The sequence below is a fragment of the Centroberyx gerrardi genome, chromosome 20 (assembly GCF_048128805.1).
Source record: "Centroberyx gerrardi isolate f3 chromosome 20, fCenGer3.hap1.cur.20231027, whole genome shotgun sequence".
Taxonomy (NCBI): Eukaryota; Metazoa; Chordata; class Actinopteri; order Beryciformes; family Berycidae; genus Centroberyx; species Centroberyx gerrardi.
The window spans coordinates 23060033-23079778 of NC_136016.1; the positions used below are offsets into that span (position 1 = coordinate 23060033).

The window sequence follows — 19746 nt, forward strand, 5'->3', positions numbered from 1 at the left end:
ATGATATTAAAAGTACCATAAAGTACGCTAAAGTCAGTATAAACTCACTATTGTTTACCGCAGACACACTATCAGTCCCTATAGGAATATTATAAGGATATTATAGGGATATTATCGGAATATTATAGTGATTTTTCATTCAACAGGCTTGGTCTTACTTGGAGAGAGAGAGAGAGAGAGAGAGAGAGAGAGAGAGTGACGGAGGGAGAGAGGGAGAGAGGGAGGGGTGTGGAGAGAGAGGCGGGTGTTGGCTCTCACGATTTGACGTCAATAGACCTCCGTTCTCACACATGGGATCGGTGCTCGGTCTGTCCGCCTCCCGCAGCCCGGTCTGCCACAGCCGCACGCAACCACAACAGACCCGCTCCGGTTATTATAAGGCTTTATTCTAAGGGGGTCGCATCCGACCTCTTATATCCTGCATTTTCTCTTTCCCTTCACGTTTATATTTCTCATTTTTTCACATGTTTATCCTCGCCGATCGCAACCACCAAGGAGGCGTACTACCACACACCAGCAGATTGTGATTTTGTTTTTTTATTTTAATTTTTTACATTTTCGACTGTCTGTCCATGCAAGCCGCCATGGAGAAAATGTCCAGGCATCCCATCCCGGTAAATCCAAGTTTTCTACCTCCAGCGACGCACGGCGTACTCAAATCTCTGTTGGAAAACCCGATGAAGCTGCCTCTCCATCATGAAGGTGAATTAAAAAAAATTAAAAAACAAAATAAAACAGCTTCGCAGCTAAACTAGAGTAGCCAGTAGTTTGTTTCTGCATGGTTACAGCCCTTTAACAGGCTATTTGGTAGATTCTCCACTTATTAATGTTATTATGATTGTTATATTTTTTATTCTTATTACCCATTCAAGCCTGGAGCTGATTAGTTCACATTATTCACTTTTGACAGGTTGTATGTGTGCACTATATGGACTTTTAATGTGACGTTAAAGAGGCTTGAGTTATGAGGAATTTCAGTTATGCTGCGTTGCCTCTGCCGGGCACAGCGCCTCTCCCGCCGCTCCTCAGGCTGTCAGAGGTGGACGGGAGATGAGCCAGCGTTACTCTTCACTTTCACCAAATCATGATACCCATTTTAATGCAAATTTCAAGTGTTTACAAGCTACATATTTGAAGCAAATAGGACTAATGTAGGCTACAGTCTGTCTCTGAGCTGTTCAGCCACAGTTCTTAGTTGATTATGCTGCCGGTCACCTGCTTCTGGATCAGAAAGTGTCTGTATAGGCTGCAGCACTGTCACTGAGCTGTGACTTTATCCTTTCACTACAAACCTTTACTACCCTGGCCATGCAATGCATTCACATGCTATGAGATAGATCAGAAATACAAATGTTCTGTTTTTTGGATATTTCACATGAACCATTCAAAGTTGGATGATGAAGTCAGAAAAGTCAGAGAAAATTTGCTACCCGGGTTTCCGAGTTACTAACCCTCTCAACATGATGTAAAAATCAAGTTTTGTGTCAGTTAAAGACACGCTTATTGCACCTATGCAGTTAACTAACCATCATAACTAAAATTTGTTTAAATTATGTTAATTAAATTCGTTTGTTAAGCTGCAGGAGGGCAATGATTGTTTAGCGTTTGATTTTCCGCCAAAATAGCACGTGAATGCAACGCTGTTTAGCAGCCGACTTGGAAGTCTCAGATGTCGGACTTTCTCAGCAGCACGAGTAGATTGTTAGGTATTCCTGATGAAACCATCCGCTCTAAAAACTAGGGGTTCATCAGTGGTTCTCCTAAGATCCACAGGGATCCAATAAGAACCGTGGCGTTCAGCGTGAGAAAAAATATCTCTGAAAGGTTTCCTGGGAGAATCTCCATATGTCAGGAGTTCCTCGAAGTACTGTCGGCTTCCAGGAACACGTTACGAAGGGGCTCTTAATTCTATATCTATAATAGATTCATCTTTCTGTGGCGAGGTCAGAGGTCAGTGGTCAGGGTCAGCTACAGAGCAGCAGCTCTGGAGGTGGTAGGGATTCAGTGTCACACTGAAGGACACTTCATGGATGGATCCTCACAGGGGTTTGACCCTTCTTGGTTTCCCTTCACTGCACCACCTGCTGCCCACAGGAACCGTTTTCAATGAACCTTGAGGGGTTCTGCTATGACTGCAAAAGGTTCCCAGAAACCCTTTAACTTTATAGGGTGGAAAGGTTTAAAGTTTAGGTTCACACTGCCCAATTACAAGAGAACCAGGGCTTGTCAACAAAAGTCACATGACTCACAAGTAGCTCAATTATTGGACACAGTTTTGGTGGCCTGTCATCCTGCCAGGTTAGAGATTTTGGCGAAGGGAGGAGAGTCAAAACAAATCTGACTCCAGTCCCTGTAACTTTAGCTTTAGTTTTCCCTCGCTTCATTTTATATTGCCAAGCTTTACAAGCATGAGTAACTGCTGGCTATCAGATGGCAATATCCATCTCTTTATACCCATAAAACCTTGTGTTCTGGGGTAATTTCCTGTAGGTCTCTGCAGTTCATTGTTAGGGGCCTGAGACTCACATTCGGCGCCGTCTCGGTGCCGTTGTTTGGTGTTCAAATGGCACCAGAGTTCAAATGTCATTGTTCTCACCTGACAGCACACACACCTCTGCATTCAGGATGCAAGGAAGAAAATACCCAGACATTGCTAATGCTTTCTAAAAAGTAAATTCCTGCACACACAGATCACCTCAGGTCGAAGGACGGAAGCATCAACAACAAAATATGCAGAGGTGATCTGTGCGTGTGGGAATTAACTTTTTTAGCAAGGACTAACATTGTTCTCACCTGGCCAAATGAACCAAACTAAAGGAGGAAACAGTCCAGAGTTTGAATAAAGTGCTCAGAACATGCTTGGTGTGAACGCGTCCTTATGAACGAGTGTTGTTTTTAGGTATGTACTAACTTAAAAATACCCTTCCCTGTGCAGCGTTCAACAAGGAGCAGCAGGAGAAGGAGAAGAACTTGGAGGAGGAGCGCAGCGCCCCGCAGTCGGCCTTCCTGGGCCCCACGCTGTGGGACAAGACGCTGCCCTACGATGGAGACAACTTCCAGCTGGAGTACATGGACCTGGAGGAGTTCCTATCGGAGAACGGCATCCCCTCCAGCCCCTCCCAGCACCACCACGACCACCAGCACCACCCGCACGCTCAGCACCAGCCGCCAATCATGCCCCAAGCCCCGGCAACGCCATCGCCCTCGGTGATGGACCTTAGCAACCGTGCCACAACCTCTGTACACACAACCTTGGTGTCTCCGAACTGCCTGCAGAGCAGCCCGACAAGAGCAGGTAACAGAGGCACACAGAGACGTACAAACACACACACAAACACACATTTTTACATTCCAACTTTCTACTCTCAACCCAATCCTTTCAAACCCCATTGGATGAACTCAAAAACACATGGTCGTCAAGTTAGAAACAACGCTATTTTTCTTAGTTCCTGAAAAGTTGACATTTGGGAGATGTGAGGTCTTCACCCGACAGTGACAATTCATATCTAAGGCATTTCGCTGACACTCGTATCCACAGCGACTTACAGTGACAACAGAGACCGCCAACATTACAAGCAAACCATAGTAAGGAGTTCAAGGGTCAGAGAATGATCATGTAAGCTAGAAGTGCTAGAAAAAGGAAATCGTTGAAGAGAAATCAGAGCTAAGAATCGAGTTAGAAGTGTTTTTTCACTTCAAGATACCACACCAGGACCAAAAGCAGAGCCATGCGTCTCTTTCATCATGAGTTTGAGCTGAAACTATGAAGCAGCAGGACAGCCTTTCGACACCTTTGTCCTCGTGGTGTTATCAGTAGTGATGGACGAACAGAGAAGACGCCTCAGTCAATCAGGCAGGAGGTTCCCAGGGCAGAGAAGTATTGAACGTTGTCTTGGGATCAATGAGAAAATCAATTGGCTGAAGTGTTGAAATGTCTTATTTGGCCTAGAGTATACATGTGAGGAGGAATCAGTTATGACCAGTTCGTCGAATTGAATTACTCTCCAACTAGAAGACACTCGGAGAGCGCAAACCTCCGCCCACGCTGAACGACTGTCCGACTTGCTGTTACACCCAAACACATCGGTCCCATCACTTCAGTTTCAAGTTAAATTGATTTCTTGACCCAGCAAAAAAACCTCAGGATCCTTTAGTTTCTTTCCTTTAGTTTCATAGTTACGGCTAAAAAACAACAATTGTCTAATGGTGAAAACTCCAGATCTAGATCACCACCAAAATCTAATCAATTGCTCCTTGGTCCAAGGCTGATCTATCCACCAAATTTCATGGAAATCCGTTCATTAAGTTCTTGAGATATCTTGCTGACAGACAGACAGACAAACGGAAAAAAACATAACCTTGGAGGTAATTACAATCACTGTCACTTTAAAGTGACATTTTAACAATTGGACAAAAGTGTTTTCACACTCGGTGGATGTTTGGCGGTTGGTTTTGTGCGTTATTCCACCGTCCTGTGAGCTGATCTTGTGTTTATGGGACCTTCATCGTGCATAGAAAATGTCCTTAACTCCTTGGAACAATGAGCACAAAGTTCAAATCCTTGACTCTATCAGGGCCAGAGAGTGCTAGGTAAGGGCTGAAAATGGTACAAAGGTGAGTCGAGATCCAAAGTGTGTGTTTAGCATCATGCTAACGCTAAAGGTTTTCACAGGTCTGATGTCAACAACACATTAGGGGATTCTGTCTGGCTCTGTATCAGTAGTAACGCTAGCTTACTTAGTGCTGCAAGAATGGTGAGGAAAGCATATTCACCCAAACACCAAGAGTGAAATAAGTGTCAAATTCAACACCTTGACAGATGTTGTGCTGGTTCGAGTGAGTGTGTGTGTGCGTGCATGTGTGTGTGCATGTTTGTCCTCATGTGCATATATGTGTGAAGGCAAGAACTTCCTTTTTTTTTCCCTGTTTTACTCCATCCGTGTTCCTCATGTGTAGAGAAAAAAAACAAACTGTCCTCTCACAGCATGCACAGACATGTGACTTACTTGTGTGTGTGTGCGTGTGTGTGTGCGTGTGTGTGAGAGGGTGTGTGTGAGAGAGAGAGGGAACTGCTGTTGTGCTTGTCCTTGCATGAGCTCGGTGTTTTAAGAACATAGTGTTCTCTCCAGATCTAGGCCAGGGGGCGGGAACCCTCACGTGAACGAGGGCCAACTCACACAAACTCCTCAACTGCGGTCAAGTTTCCAGCGCCGTGTTTACATAAACTAATCATGCTGCCGCTTCACACACACACACACACACACACATACACACACACACCCACACACACGGCTTGAACGTGTTAGTCAGCCCGCTCATTCAATGAGAGACTACTTATGTCTGCGAAGGCCCATGCCTTGAAAATTACAGCAATCTTGCATTCATAGCTGCTACTAGAGTTCGACTGATATGGATTTGTGAAGGCCGATACTGATGCCGATATTTCTCATATATTCAGTAACTTCAAATTTGTCAGTTTTCATGCCAAAAATTCACAAGTATTCAGTGTTTCCACCCAGAATTGTCTCCTTGTCAGGGCAGAAAAGCCGCTGAAACAGCATTTAGAGCATCATGGGACACTAAAACTCTCCACTGAAACCCAGACTGATGACATCTTTTTTAGTGTCAGCAGCTCTTTTAAGGCAGAGTGACCCACCACACCTGTTCAATGGTAGAGAAACTCTGGGAGACATTACTGCCTTTAAAAGAAGCAAAAACAAAGAAAAACACATTTCTTTAAAGGCCAATATCACAGAGGTACCGATTGAAAAGTCATTTTGTGAGGCATAAACATTTAGCAAATTCCACAAAAACATAAAATGCAATTTATAGCACCAGGGCAAATAGTGATTTTCACACTTTGATGAGAATAAAACCTAATATGGGGAAATTTGGAGGGTTGCTGGTGTGTCAGAGGTGCTTCAGCTGAGCCTCCGCCTAATTAGCAGGATAAGGATGTTTGTGTTTTTTCAAGACCCCCCTACACTCTCTCTCTCTCTCTCTCTCTCTCATATCTCTATTTGTTTTTCATTATCTGGTGAACCCTGGGTAACCCTGCTTGTTCCCGTCCTCTTATCTCCTGGACGGTCACAGGGCATGTGGGAATACAAATATGCCAGATTATGCCACAGATTACGGTGCTATGTATAGACACTGAAACAGCAGATTATTACTCGCCTCAGTTCTGCCGCACTTAAAATAAGACTGGTTTAGTCATTTTAGTCAGCAGCGTACTGTGAGGCAACCGTGGGAAGGATGACAGGAATAACAACGTAGAAATGTGGGATGTGTTGTGTTTTGAAACCTCCGGGGCGAGCGAGATGAAAGAGAAGCTCGGCTCCATGGGAAACGTCAGGAACCACGGTCCAGCGGCTCATGAAGTATATGAGACACACACACACACACACACACACAGACTCACGTGTGGATGTTGAGCTTTGTCAGTGTCACGTTTGAAGCAGTGAGACACATTGGATGATGCTGCTATCCCGAAGAAAAGTTCAGAAAGTTTGGCAGAGCCCACCTGCTCCTCTGCTCTTTAAGTATCATCCCCATCATAATAATCCTGCGCTGCATTCAAAGACGGAAGTCGGAAATCGCAAACTTATAGGGTGTAATTACAACCTTGGAAAAAATAGAGGAGAAATATGGACGCCCACAAGATTTTCTTTGCCCAGTGTAAAACAGGCCTTCTGTTACCCATGCAACAGCTGACATTTTGATATTTGGCTAGCAGCATAGAATTAACCATTTATCACACAAGTGTTGATTTAAGATTTAAGGTCATGAGATGCTAAAAATCAAACTTAAAGTGGCATCAGTCCTGTCAGTCTAAACCACAAAGCAGGGCTGCAACAGAGAGCAGCGTCCCATCCCCACTAATTAAGACGCAGTAGATTCACCCTGTTTGCCCAAATTAAATTCTGGAAGTGACGAATCGAAACCTAAGAGTGAAATCCAAACTGTCTCCTGAGCAGCAGCAGAGAAAGCCGGACTCACCAGCGTTAGATCTTCTCCTCTCTCGTCTCTTTGGTTTCCTTTGGTGTAAAGCAGCACAGACCGGCCGCTTGGTAAACTGACTTACAGGATTTCTGGGTATTGAATTTAAAGTTTTTCTTCAGTTACCTCTCGCTGCGAGTTGGCGCCGCCAATGTGCAAAGTTGCCCGGTGCAGCTTTAAGTGTATTTTGAGGATTATAAACACACTAAAAGCAATGCTGAGTAACGTTTACAGTGTTTGCCACCGTGTTGACATGACACCAGACAACTGCGTCTCAGAAACCTCAGGGGTTGAGACATCTTGCCTTGAGTTTCCCACTTGGAATTCTGACTTGAAGGGACGTCCCGTTGCCTTTTTCCTAGAAGGAACTCTGAATTCCTGACTCTCTGACCTCTCTGGAATGCAGCATGAGCCCTTCCTCCACTCTCCATCTTGAACAAATAGTCATTCTTTGGTGATTATTACCTTCCCTCTCTTTCTTATCTTAACTAACCCCATCGAAGTGCCTCGTTCCCATCTCAGTCTTTCCCTGTTGCCATCCCAACCCTCGTACCTTATTGAACATGATCCATGTGTTTGTGCTCCCCTCCTCCCCTCCCTCCCTCCCTTCCTCCCTCCCTCCCCCTCCCACCTGCCCCTGACCTCTGAATGGCTACGGCAGGGCCAGCTGTAGGGGAAAAACAAATTGTACACTTCCAAGAATTGCTGGGGCTCATAGCGTAGAGGGGTCCTCTCTCTCTCTCCCTCTCTCTCCCTCTCTCTCTCCATTGATTCATTCCCTCTTCCCTAACCCTAACCTCTACATGCCCAACCCTAACCGTAACCCTAAACTAAACCTAATTGTAATTCTAACCTTAACCCTAAAACCAAGCTCTGAACCTAAAACAGCCCCTTGAAGAAGTGAGGACCAGCCAAAATGTCCCCACTTCGCAAAAATGTCCCCACTTCGCAAAAACGTCCTCACTCTGCAGGTTTAAAACTCAAATTGGTTCTCACAAAGATAGAAGTACAGGAACAAACACACATGTCAGCATGGCCCCGCTGTGCCTCCAGTTCCTATTCTGCTTCACTCTTGGCTTAATTGCGGCATTTGCTCGTGTGACGGGGTTAATTAGATCTTCACCGAGAGACGCCTGATACATGACAAAGGGCCTCTATAATTGGACACCTTAATTAGTGTAATTTGCAGTGCCCTCTATTAATTAGCTGAAAAAGTGTTTTCTGAAGAGTTGGAATCAGGAGGCTCTTTTCTTTGCCGTGGGAAGAAGAAGCCAGCGTTTCATCTTTTCATCTCAAGTGATACAGCTGCAGGCGTTGACGAGTTGCAGTGACGTTAAAGGAGAACACCAGCGGCATTTAGAGTTGTAGTCCGTTTACTTCTCTCTACGTCTAGTTTATATTTCCCCAATACAAGCCGTATGTAATTAGATTTTATAAAATACAAACTTCATGGTGTCAAACCTAGCTAGAAATGAACTGCTGTCCCGGCTAAAAAAAAAAAGAAGACACCCTTATTAAAAAAAAACAAGACATGGATGTGACAGTAAAGTTTTAGAGGCGACATGTTTTTGAGGGATTATTTCTCGGAGGAGGCTTCCATTTCTTGCTGTGGGTGTCAGCTGATTGACAGGAGGCAGAGCGGAACGATATGAAAACACTCGACTCAGCACGACGGAATAAGCAGAAAACAGAAAGTTTGGCTTCATGTTTCCGGTGATGGATTCTCTCGCTCTGTGGAAGTTGTTTTTCATACTGGACAAGAATGAATGGCAGAGGGTTTAGTGCGTCAAAGTGTGGACCTAAGTTACCTACCGTCCTTTTACTATCAATCATTTTGCAAGAGTGGGTGTCTCTTTTATTCAATTGGTGAATCCATTTGTATCACTGAGGATTGGAAAAGCTCTTTACATAATCAATAAGAATTGCGAAGCACTGAGACGCCTACACAGCTGTAACTTCCAGACAGACCCATCTATAACACCAGAGAGAGAGAGTATACAAGGTTTAAATAGATACCAATTCCAGCAATAGTTGGTATTCCTTTCTCTTTTTTCTCAAACTCTAACCATGTGTTAATTAAGACACCCACAGGAGTTACATAACGCATGTCTGTCTTGAGTGAGTTGTCCAAACGAAAGGGAAAAACTGCTTCGAGAAATTAGACTGAAACACAATGATGGCTGGGAAATATGCAAATCAGCTAACTTGAGCTGCCACAAGTGATTTCAACACTGAATCCACCTGTGCCACTAGCAGTTCTTTCAATGTGACACTCAGGTTAAGAGTTTGTTAGTTTTGACGTGGTTTCATATTGTTATAAATGTCACACGTCTTTCTAGCGATGGCATTGGCTCGCTAGAATGTAAACAGCAATTTAAAAATGTCATTACAAAGTGACAATAATATAATTTGGATGGAGAGCTTGTGAAACTGTGATGGTCAAGCGTCTCATTTGTGATTACTACAGCAGAATAACATGGAGCTGATATCATGATTCATTTTTCTGACCCAGTTGCTAATTGCGCTATATTGAATTTCAATATATTGTCCTATCCCTATTACATTCGGCCTGCACTCCAACATGATTGGGGGAAATGTAAGCTAGATGTAGACAGTTTATAACCTGAAATGACACCGGCGTTCTCCTTTAATTAAGTAAAAAAAAAAATCTGTGATAACCATGGAGAGAAGGATGGGTACATTTGCACATTTTCACAAGGTTAAAGCAGGAAGGCTGCCCACGTTTTCCATCTCCTCTCACCAGTTTGTCACAGACTGCAGCCCACTCAATGCAAAACATGTGCGGAGTAATGATGGATAGAGAGAGAGGGAGGGGAGTGTGTGTGTGTGTGTGTGATGGGAGGACGAGGTTAGGAGAGACAACAGAGAGAGAGAGAGAGAGAGAGAGAGATGTGGAGTAGCCAATACGTCCATTAGCTGGGTCAGGGTTGATTTCTGAATTGGAAATTGCACTCGAGGGCACTTGAGCTGCTTTACCTCCAGTATGTGTCACACGTCAGCTAAGGGGATTAAAAAAAAAACAGTGTGGGTGTCATGGAGTCGAATATTTAGCGCAGAATAGTCCCGGTGCGTCAGCTGTAGTGCGTACATTCATCCACTTTCACACCATCATGGGTTTTTGTATTCAACAGAGGGAATTCATCATTTTTGGCTCCAGTTGTGTTTCCACTGACAGGCGTCTTTGAGAGATTTAGCTCTGTGTCTGTCGCCACCTGCTGGTTCCAGTGTGTTACTGCGGCCACACTGTGTTTGGATGGGCCAATGCTGAAACTCAGCACTCAGTGACTATAATGTGTCACTTTTATTTCAGGCTTTATCTGACAGTTAACCTCACCAACACTGACCTGTGGAGATGGGTTTGCTTTATGTCTCCATAAACAGATTTACTGCTTAGAAAATATCTACTGTATCCTCTCTACCTCTTTCCACAAACTCTTATTTCCTTTCCTAGCACTTCTGCATCGTACATCATCATTCCTGGGCCACAGGAATATTTTGTCTCTTTTTGAATTTTGAATATTGGCACAGAATATTGGCTACTTCAGTCTAAAAACCCACATCGATCAAACCCTACTATCTACACTATGGAGCAACTTCATAGTTTTTTTTTCTTTCTCTCTTTTTATATATTTGTAAAATGTTTTCCATACTGATTGTACTTGAGGAAGTAAAACAATTAAATTAAACCATAAACATGTATTGATATTAAAGAGGAACTAAAAGCCCAAACCAGGTGATGATGTCACCCTCTAGAGTACAACAGGTGGTGACATCACCAGGCACCAAAGATCAGCCAATAGTAGATGGCCATTTCAGTAACATGCTTTTTACCTTTAGATGTCAGGCTTTACACAGATTTGGGTTTGGGGTTTAGTTAAATCAATACATGTTTATGCTTTACTTTAAGTGGTTTCCTTCAAGTCTTCCTCAATTAACATTTTCTTTAACATTAGACAGACTGTGGACTAATAAGGCGGTGTTAAACTCCTCCCCCCCCTCTCCTCCAGGTCTCCCCACCTCCAGAAACACCCCCAGCCCCATCGACCCAGAGTCCATCCAGGTTCCGGTGGGTTACGAGCCCGACCCGGCCGACCTGGCGCTGTCCAGCGTCCCGGGACAGGAAATGTTCGACCCGAGGAAGCGCAAGTTCTCGGCTGAGGAGCTGAAACCGCAGCCGATGATCAAGAAAGCCCGCAAGATTTTCATCCCCGACGATATGAAGGTAATTTGGAGCTGGTTCTCTGTCTCCAACCACTGATACACACTCGTTTGTTCCTAAAACGCAGCCTGAAGACGGTTTTCATTCTACTGTAGCTTGTCCCTGCCCTGTTTCTCATTGTATTTTGGGTATGTGAGTCCCAAAAGCTTGTAGTCATCTCCGCCAATCAGAAGTAATGCAACACGAGCGTCAATGCTGCCTTCAAGCGCTCTTCGTAAGCTTCTCTTCAGAGTTTGGAAGTCGCCTTCAAGTGTTTTTGGTCGGAAATTATATTACAAAATGGACCTGGTGACAAAAAATAGTTTTATTTTAGAAGCAGATAGATAGCAGAAAGTGTTACCATTTTTTTTAATCTAAGACTTCTCATTTAAAAAGTGCCACTATGTGCTTAAATTTTGTGCCATGAATCATTGGGTCAAACTAGGTGTTACTTTTCAGCCAGTTTTCTCACTTTTCAAATACTTATTTACTGACATGTGTACTCTTCATAATGATCATTGGGCGAAATCCTGCCAGATGATTCGTTATCTTACATGTGGATCATTTTGGCTAGCTGAGGCACTTATCAGCCCTGCTACTTTTCCATAGTCTCATCTCAGCTCAGTCAGACCGCTGGGTATCGTTATTTTCCCTGCGGTTGCGTTGTGTGCTGCTTCAGCTCGTACGTGACTGGCGTGCGGCGCGGAGCGGAGCCATTAGCGGTGATTACAGTCGACTGCTGCCACGACACGGCTTAGCCCGCCACAGCCGCTCTGTGGGAACAAACCGGGGGTGGAATGAGTGAGGAGGAGAACTCTCTCTTTCTTTCTTTCTCTCTCTCTCTGTCTCTCGTTCATCCGCCCGTCCGTCACACAGACCAGCTGCAGCCGTCCGCTCCCGTTGGCCCCGTCCGACTCCGACGGGGCGGGTCCCCCTCGTTAAGAAGCTTAGGCAGAATGAATGAAGGACCGGCACCGTGTGATTCTCCCTCCGTCCCTCCCTCTCCGTTTCCACCGCCGCAGGGTCAGGCTTAGGGGATTTGGCTTTTAATTTGTTCAAATAAAAGTGGATCCATGTGTGGCCGCGGTCCAGTAATGAATTGCTGAAAGCTGATTGTGAAAGCGGCTCTGGAGAGACTAGAGGAGACTCGGCCGAGTGTAGACACCCAAGCGTTGGTAATTCACTAATGGCTACAGGCAGAAACAACACTGGACATGAGGCTGTTCAGTCAAAGCTTTACAATCATAATCGCTGTATTGGTCAAATACAAATTTGTCTTGGTGTAATCCTTTAAACTGCTTGTCAGTCTGGGGGGAAATAAACAAAGGTATTTTAGATAGGAAGGAAAAAGTCAAAACAGGCGTGAGACCGAGACGAGTCCGAGACGTCAAAAGTGGCAACTCATGTAGTGACGTAAATACAGTCCGGTCTCGGTCTTGAGTCCGGTCTCCAGACCTCTTGGACTGGTCTTGGTCTCGGCCGCTATTGGATGTTAACTCCACTTTTTCCAGCCTCTAAAAATTTTCAAAGATGCATTTTTCTCCACCTGATCCACCTTTGTTTATGTTCTCCCCAGTACAAACAATTTAAGGGATTACACCTGTTTATAGTATGTAATGGTCTTTTATTAGTCGGATGTTGAAGGGTTTAGTACAAAGCTGCTACAGATAGGAGTAGATCTCTCTCTTCATCCTTAAGAAACCCCTAGAAATACGATGCTGGAAATATGCTGGACGTGACGTCACCTCGTCTACGATTGGCCAGTTGTCCACAAGAAGAAGAAAAATACAAAAAACAACTAAATAGACCCAGAAATGCAGTACAATATGGGCATAGTGTAGACAAAGAATAGCAGCAGGTTATATAATAATAAATAGGATGAAATGCACAGCAACAGGAGACAGCTTGATGTAAAGCCTGCAGACTCTGCGGTTCTGTGGACTAGATTATGTTTTTTCCATGGAAACCGATGTGTTGTGTCTGCATGGCCTTGGGCTGCAGCTCTGGGTCTTGTTTTTTGTTAATCTCATGTTTTTCTCTCTATTTTCTTGCGCTGTCTGGGAAACATACAGTATGTGGTGAAGGGAGGGGGGTGGAGCGTCGGTTTGGGGGGGGGGGAATGGTACGCAATCCTTATGAAGTCTTTGGGCAGACCAAACCCACAAAGTGTTGCTCAAGAAGTCTCTTTATTGTGTTTATTGTGTTCCTTTTAAAAGTTGCTACATGTTGCATTTTTAAACCTCAATATATCAAACCTTAGTATAATTACCATAAACAAATGATGGAGATGATTGTTCTCCTCTATCTCACTCCAGTAGTATTGTTAGTTCTAGTGTTTCTCCACATTAAGACTACATTTCCCAGAAGCCCCGTTGCTTCCTGCCCCCCCTCCCCCCTCCCCCTCCCTGAAGAGGTTCAACATGTTGGAAGTGATTTCTCCATCTTCCTTTCCCTCCTTCCACCATCTGCTGCCAGAAACTCTTTCAGCTTTAGCTCGGTTTGCTCTGGAAGAACAGAAGAAGAACCTCTTCCTGTTTTGTGCCGTAAAGCGATCCAGCAGATTTCCCTCCAGATCCACCAGGTGGAGAAACTATGGAGGATGCAGAGTAGAGGCTGATAGAGGCTGACAGGCTTCTTTTATTGATGTTAAAACGCTACATGTGGCACCTTTTAATTTCGAACACACTCAAGAGTCGCAAATTGCTTTCTTTCTTTCCAACGTTTGATTTCCTTTGAAGCTTCCCTTTTAACTTCCCTCTCTCCTCCCTTGTGTCCATCGAGCAGGACGACAAATACTGGGCCAGGCGCAGGAAGAACAACATGGCGGCCAAACGCTCCCGGGACGCGCGGCGGCTCAAGGAGAACCAGATCGCCATCCGGGCCGGCTTCCTGGAGAAGGAGAACTCGGCTCTGAGGCTGGAGGTGGCCGACCTGAGGAAAGAGCTCGGCCGCACCAAGAACATCCTGGCCAAGTACGAGTCACAGCACGGGCCGCTGTGAGGACACACACATACACACACACACACACACACACACACACACACACACACACACATATACACACCAAGAATGATGACCCCACTTCCCTGCTCCGCCAGCGATCCTTTTGCCACCTCTACTCCGGTTCCCGATGTCTCTCATTCAGAGTTATGAAAGGAGAAGAACCCAAACGTGCACCAGGGCACGTGCGCAACACACACACACACACACACACCTATACACACACACACACACACACACAAAGACATACTGTATACAGTCCATGCAAAGACACACACAACTCTTTGAGAATCTCCTTGCTCGCCCTGTGAACTCTCCTCATGGACTTCTACCTTTAGCTGTCCCAGAGTTACTAAACTGCCACCCCCCACCACCCATACAGCCCCCCCACCCCCACCCCAACCCCCCCAATCAACCCCCAACCCCCCCAACCCCCCCTATCCCCCCAACCCCCCTACCCCCACCCCTATGTATGGTTATGGCACTTTAGAAATACAGCTTTCTGTAAAAAAACAACAACAAAAAACGAGAGAAATCAGCGAAAACAAACCCCCACTTTTGCTCCATCGCTCACAGTTTATTTTCTCATTGACGACCTTGCAGGTTGTTTTCATACTTATTGATTTGTACATAGTGTTTATGGCTCGTGCTGTACCATAGCCTTCGTTCTCCTCCTGACGACTGTGTATATTAATGTGTACCTCCTCCTCCTCCTCCTCCTTTTGTTTATTTTCTTTGTTCATATAAGACCAGGCTATACGACTGCTTCAGTACGTGTACAGTTGTGTTCATTTCCACGGCAAAAAGGTTCATACGCACAGGGTGTCGAAAATACCGTTGACTCCCAGGCGATTTCCTCACTCCGCAGGCGGCTCGGGTTCATGTAAAAATTTGATATTCTTACACAAAACAGCTGCTGAGTTTCATTTTGTTCTGCCACTCTGAAACGATGCCATAACGGACCACATTACTCTGGGTGACAAACTGTATTTTCAACACTATCCGAGGTAAATTTAGACTTATCGTACTTGTGCTTGTGAACTTGGGCCTTTGTTGATAAATGTGACATCTTCAGTGTTTGTATATTGTTTCTATGGTGAACTCATCCCTGACATTGTTTTGCCATATTTCTACGGTTTCTCTTACCTCCCCTTTATTTGGTAAATGTATGTACTACATGTTGAGGGATTGGATATCCTTCCCTTATACCTATCTGTTCCAAAACTGTTTAATTTGTCTTTTTTTATTAGAGATAAGCTGTATGTAAGTCATTGCACCATGCCACTGTACACACTTTCATTGGAAAATCCTTATCTTGCCTTGATACTGGAACCTGTTAGGGCAGAAATACAGAGGCAGACATTGTAGAAATCCCACTTTTTACTCCACACTTGACAAAATATTGCTCCTTCCCTAAGGGGAATAGTTTGGAAAAAATCAACTTTTGCTCTCTTCTCACCCTTGGAAGTTACAAGGAATGATCTGACAACTACTTGGCTGAGAACATTACAGTTTTGTTTCACATTTTACTCATTTGTTTCCACTGTATAATGGTAAAAAAAAGTAGTTTCCCTGCAATACAAATGGATCATAAATCCATGTGAAGTGGATTTCTGCAGTGACTCCCGCTGTACAGATCGGCAGGTTGGCAGAAACAGAGAAACAGAAAGCTGCCCTTGCTTTGTGTGAGGTGGTGGTGCCATGGTTATGTTCAGTTCATCAGTTATGTCACACGTCGCTTATGCCGCCCATATGGCAGCGTTATGACAGTGTTATGACAGTGTTATGACAGTGTTATGACAGTGTTATGACAGTGTTATGACAGAGGCTGTGACACAGAAAGAGCTCGCTGTTTTATGTTTTTTTTTGCCATTTCGATTTGCGCTGTCTGGAACCTAAAGCAATAAGTACATCAACAGTACACAGAGTCCTGGAGTCAAACACACACTACATACTTTGAATACATACATTTTTCTTTATTTTTTTTGCATGAATGAAACCCAGACACTTTACCGGTCCAAAACACTCTCCTTCTGGACAAAGCTTGTCAAACTGCATTAACAAAACACTTTGCGTCGCTGCCCAGTGAAAACCTCGTATCTCCAGAATGTCGACTTTTCAGGAACTGAGAAAAAAAAGCCTCATTTTCAGATTGACCGCCATGTTTTTTTTGAGTTTATCCAATGAGGTTTTGAAATTGTTTTATAAGCACAGAGTATTGTATTTTCTTGTATTTTCTGCATATTTTTCTCATATTTTTCTCGTATTTTTATTATATTTTCTCATGTCGTATTTTCTCAACCCGTAGAGGAACATGAAATCCTTCAATTTAAGTTCAAACCCGAAAAGAAATTGGAGTTACGAGCGTTTTCACAGCGATTCGCATCTTCGCGTCTCGTTTTTTTGTTCGATTTTCGTTTTGTTTTTCGTTCAATACAGGAATCCAAATTCCTCCGTTATCTACTTCAGTGCAATAGATGGTTCTTTATGGCTTTTGGAACGCATGACGTTTTTGTGTATTTTTTTTTTGTTTGTTTTTTTTTTCTCTGTCCTATTTCCGAAGTGTAGCTCAGCGATGAGCGACGCCCCCCGGTGGCCGAGTGAGAGATGAATGTATACGATGTATATTTGAAACACAGTGCGTTGGGTGAGTGGTGTCGTCTTATACTGTGGAATACCTAATCACTTTAGTACTCTTTACTACAAGACCAAAAGAATACAGTATAAAGGATATATTGATATATTAAAGGTTTTAATGTTTATACAGAGCTATTCTTCTTGTTTTTTTTGTACAGTCTGTTTTCCTACATAGATATTTCCTGTGTATTTTGGAAAGGGTTATATATATAAGCAGTATATATATTCAGAAGTCGACACTATTACCAAAACGGCGAGCCCAAACAGAGTCGTTGGGCGTTGCATGGGCATTATGGAAATCCTCAGAGGTTCTTTTTCTGTGACTCACCTGTCAGGATGTGAAAGGGTGCTTCAGTCCTTTCCACTTTCCTCCCGCTTAGTTGAAATACCTCAACCTGAATTTTTTTGTTTTTTTTTGTTTATCCTCCACCAGATCAGCTGTGTGCATGACCTGGACCCACAGCAGTGTATATGCTTTATTCAGTTATTTGATTGCTTTTGCACCAGGCGCTCCCGGGCCTCCGGTTCAGTTTCAGCGGAGGGCGGAGCGGCTTATATGTAGATTGCTTGTGTATGTATAGTTTTACGGCTATATTTGGCCTAGAGGAATGTATTCACCCAACCCGGAGCACTTATTTCTTATTTTTTTTCTTGTTCATTTGTTCCTTTATTTGGTGTGATTTCTCTACCCCCCCCCCCCCCCCACCCTCCTCCTCCCCCCTCCCCCCGGGTGTTCAGTTTTCTCAGACGACCTTCAGTATCTGCTTTATCAGAGCTTTTCACGAGCTCGATTATGTTTGAATCTGTGTTTTCAGATATTTTTTCCTTGTCCTTGATTATGTTTCTCATGATCGAAATAAAAAAAAAAAGTTAAAATCCGCTCCGAGTCTTGGCTTTATCCTTTGTTACAGAAACACCAATCACACACCGAGCACTCTCTTGATTTCTTTTGAGAAAAAGATTTGCCTCCTGAAATCAAACAACAAATTCTGTTGAGAAAACCAGCTTGCTTTAATATTTTACCTTCTGCAATTTGATACAACAACGATTCAGTCCCACAGCTTTTGCTTAGTCTAGATTGACTTTGTATTGTTATATGAAACTGCTATTGTTCATTCATTCATTCATTCATTCGTTCATTCATTCATGAATTCAAATCAATAAAGAATAAAATGAATCTGTCAACACTGTACATCTGCTTTCTGGCCAATGCATGCTGGGATAGGATCCAGCCCCCTGAGGAGTGGGTAAAGAAAATGAATGAGTGAATGAATTAATGAATTAATGAGTGAATGAATAAGTGAATGAGTGAATGAATGAATAAAAGAGTGAGTGAGTGAATGAATTAATGAAAGTGAATGCATGAATGAAAGAGAATGAATGAATGAATGGATGGATGAATGGATGGATGGATCATCAATGCATGCTGGGATAGGATCTAACCCCCTGTGACCATAAACAGGAAGAAACGGGTAAAGAAAATGAATGAATGACTGCGTGAATGAGTGAATGTATGAATGAGTGAGTGAGTGTGTGAATCAGTGAATGAATGAATGAATGAATGAATGAATGAAACTAACAGTGAAGCCGTCCTCTCAGCTTGTCTCTCAGTGAATGCGGGCTGCTGGCTGTTAAAGGGTTCAGCTCCTCTCTTCTCATTGGCTGTAAAGCTTTAACCACCTTGTCTACACCTTGTACTTTATGTCTGCTTTTACTGGAGCACATCATGTTCTAACTGACTGATGTGAAAACACAACATGTGTTCCTGAACAGGTAGAGCGAGGAAACAACAACCATAACAAACCATTTACCCAGCAAGCCTACAGACTGCAGGATAGTGGTATAAAATGTAGAACTATTTTGTCTTATTTTTTGCTTAAATGATAATACATTATTAAAGATGTATTAACAGTTTATCATAAGAAATATAGCAGTGCCTTGATAATATATATTGTGCCTGTCCAGCTCTCGTCCAGCAGATGGCGATAACTGCAAGTATTGACTTTCTCTCATTGAACCGAGTCCAAAATGCTATGGTGAGTGTTGGGTTCAGTTCAGTTAAATGTAATGAGACTCAAAATAATTTTTACCAGGTGATGATCTTTTACTTTATTATTTTATTATTCATTTGGTTCTCTTTTTAATTCTATCCCAGCTCACCAAATACATAATGTGAATCTGAATGTAACAGGACACTTTATTGCCTGCCTTAGATTTTTGAGTTAAATAAAGTTGCACTATAATGACCTACATTAGTCACTTTGTTAAGGACTACATTATTTTTCCTTATGCAGTTTTCTCAATTAATACATGTTGAGACAATATGTTGAATCAGCTTTTCTATTTTTCTTTTAATTTAGACAAATAGAGACTTTGAGAAATTACCTGCTCAATGACACTTTTTAAACAGTTTATTTGGCCATAATAACAGCAGCTTCCTAATCAATATGGAAATGCATCATCACATGATTAAAAGTCTTGGTCCTTTAAATCTCAAACGCTTCACATGAATTGATAAACATCTAAATACACCTAAAGGCATTGATTTCCAACATCTAGATCAGTGGTTCTCAACGTGGGGTCCGGGGACCACCAGGGGTCCATGAGGGGGTTCCAGAGGGTCCGCAGCAAATTGATGAAATGATAACTTCTTGTAAATGAAATAATGAAGTTTAACACAATTAAAGAACGTAGAAGAATGACTCTTCTGATCATAGTTTCTCTGTTATCTCTCTACTTGCAATACAGACATATCTGACAATAAAAATATTCTCCGATTTGGGTCTGAGAGACAAAATCTCATCAAATGGGGGTCTGTGGCCCTAATGTGGACTAAATTAGGGTCCTTGATATGAAAAAGGTTGAGAATCACTGATCTAGATGAGTGTGAA

General features: G+C 43.2%; 2 protein-coding genes across 3 annotated transcripts in view; one reads left to right on the forward strand and one right to left on the reverse strand.

Annotated features, from left to right (window-relative positions):
* The window catches only part of cox11 (cytochrome c oxidase assembly homolog 11 (yeast)), a 260956-nt gene that overhangs the window by 91671 nt on the left and 149539 nt on the right, over positions 1-19746 (reverse strand). The window lies entirely within an intron of this gene.
* hlfb (HLF transcription factor, PAR bZIP family member b) lies at positions 308-17734 on the forward strand. Of its 2 annotated transcripts, none has more exons than XM_071919971.2 (4): positions 308-702; positions 2936-3295; positions 11028-11242; positions 14000-17734. In XM_071919971.2, exons 1-4 carry the CDS (start codon positions 573-575, stop codon positions 14216-14218), a joined length of 924 nt encoding a protein of 307 aa, XP_071776072.2. In that variant the 5' UTR covers positions 308-572; the 3' UTR covers positions 14219-17734. The 2 variants fall into 2 exon arrangements, with proteins under 2 accessions (XP_071776072.2, XP_071776074.2); XM_071919973.2 differs by having other exon boundaries at positions 14003-17734.

Excerpts from the sequence above, each read along its gene's own strand:
- hlfb (XM_071919971.2), top strand. The coding sequence starts at position 573 with ATGCAAGCCGCCATGGAGAAAATGTCCAGGCATCCCATCCCGGTAAAT. Across the intron at positions 703-2,935 it reads GCTGCCTCTCCATCATGAAG|CGTTCAACAAGGAGCAGCAG; the intron begins GTGAATTAAAAA and ends TTCCCTGTGCAG. Across the intron at positions 3,296-11,027 it reads GAGCAGCCCGACAAGAGCAG|GTCTCCCCACCTCCAGAAAC; the intron begins GTAACAGAGGCA and ends CCTCTCCTCCAG.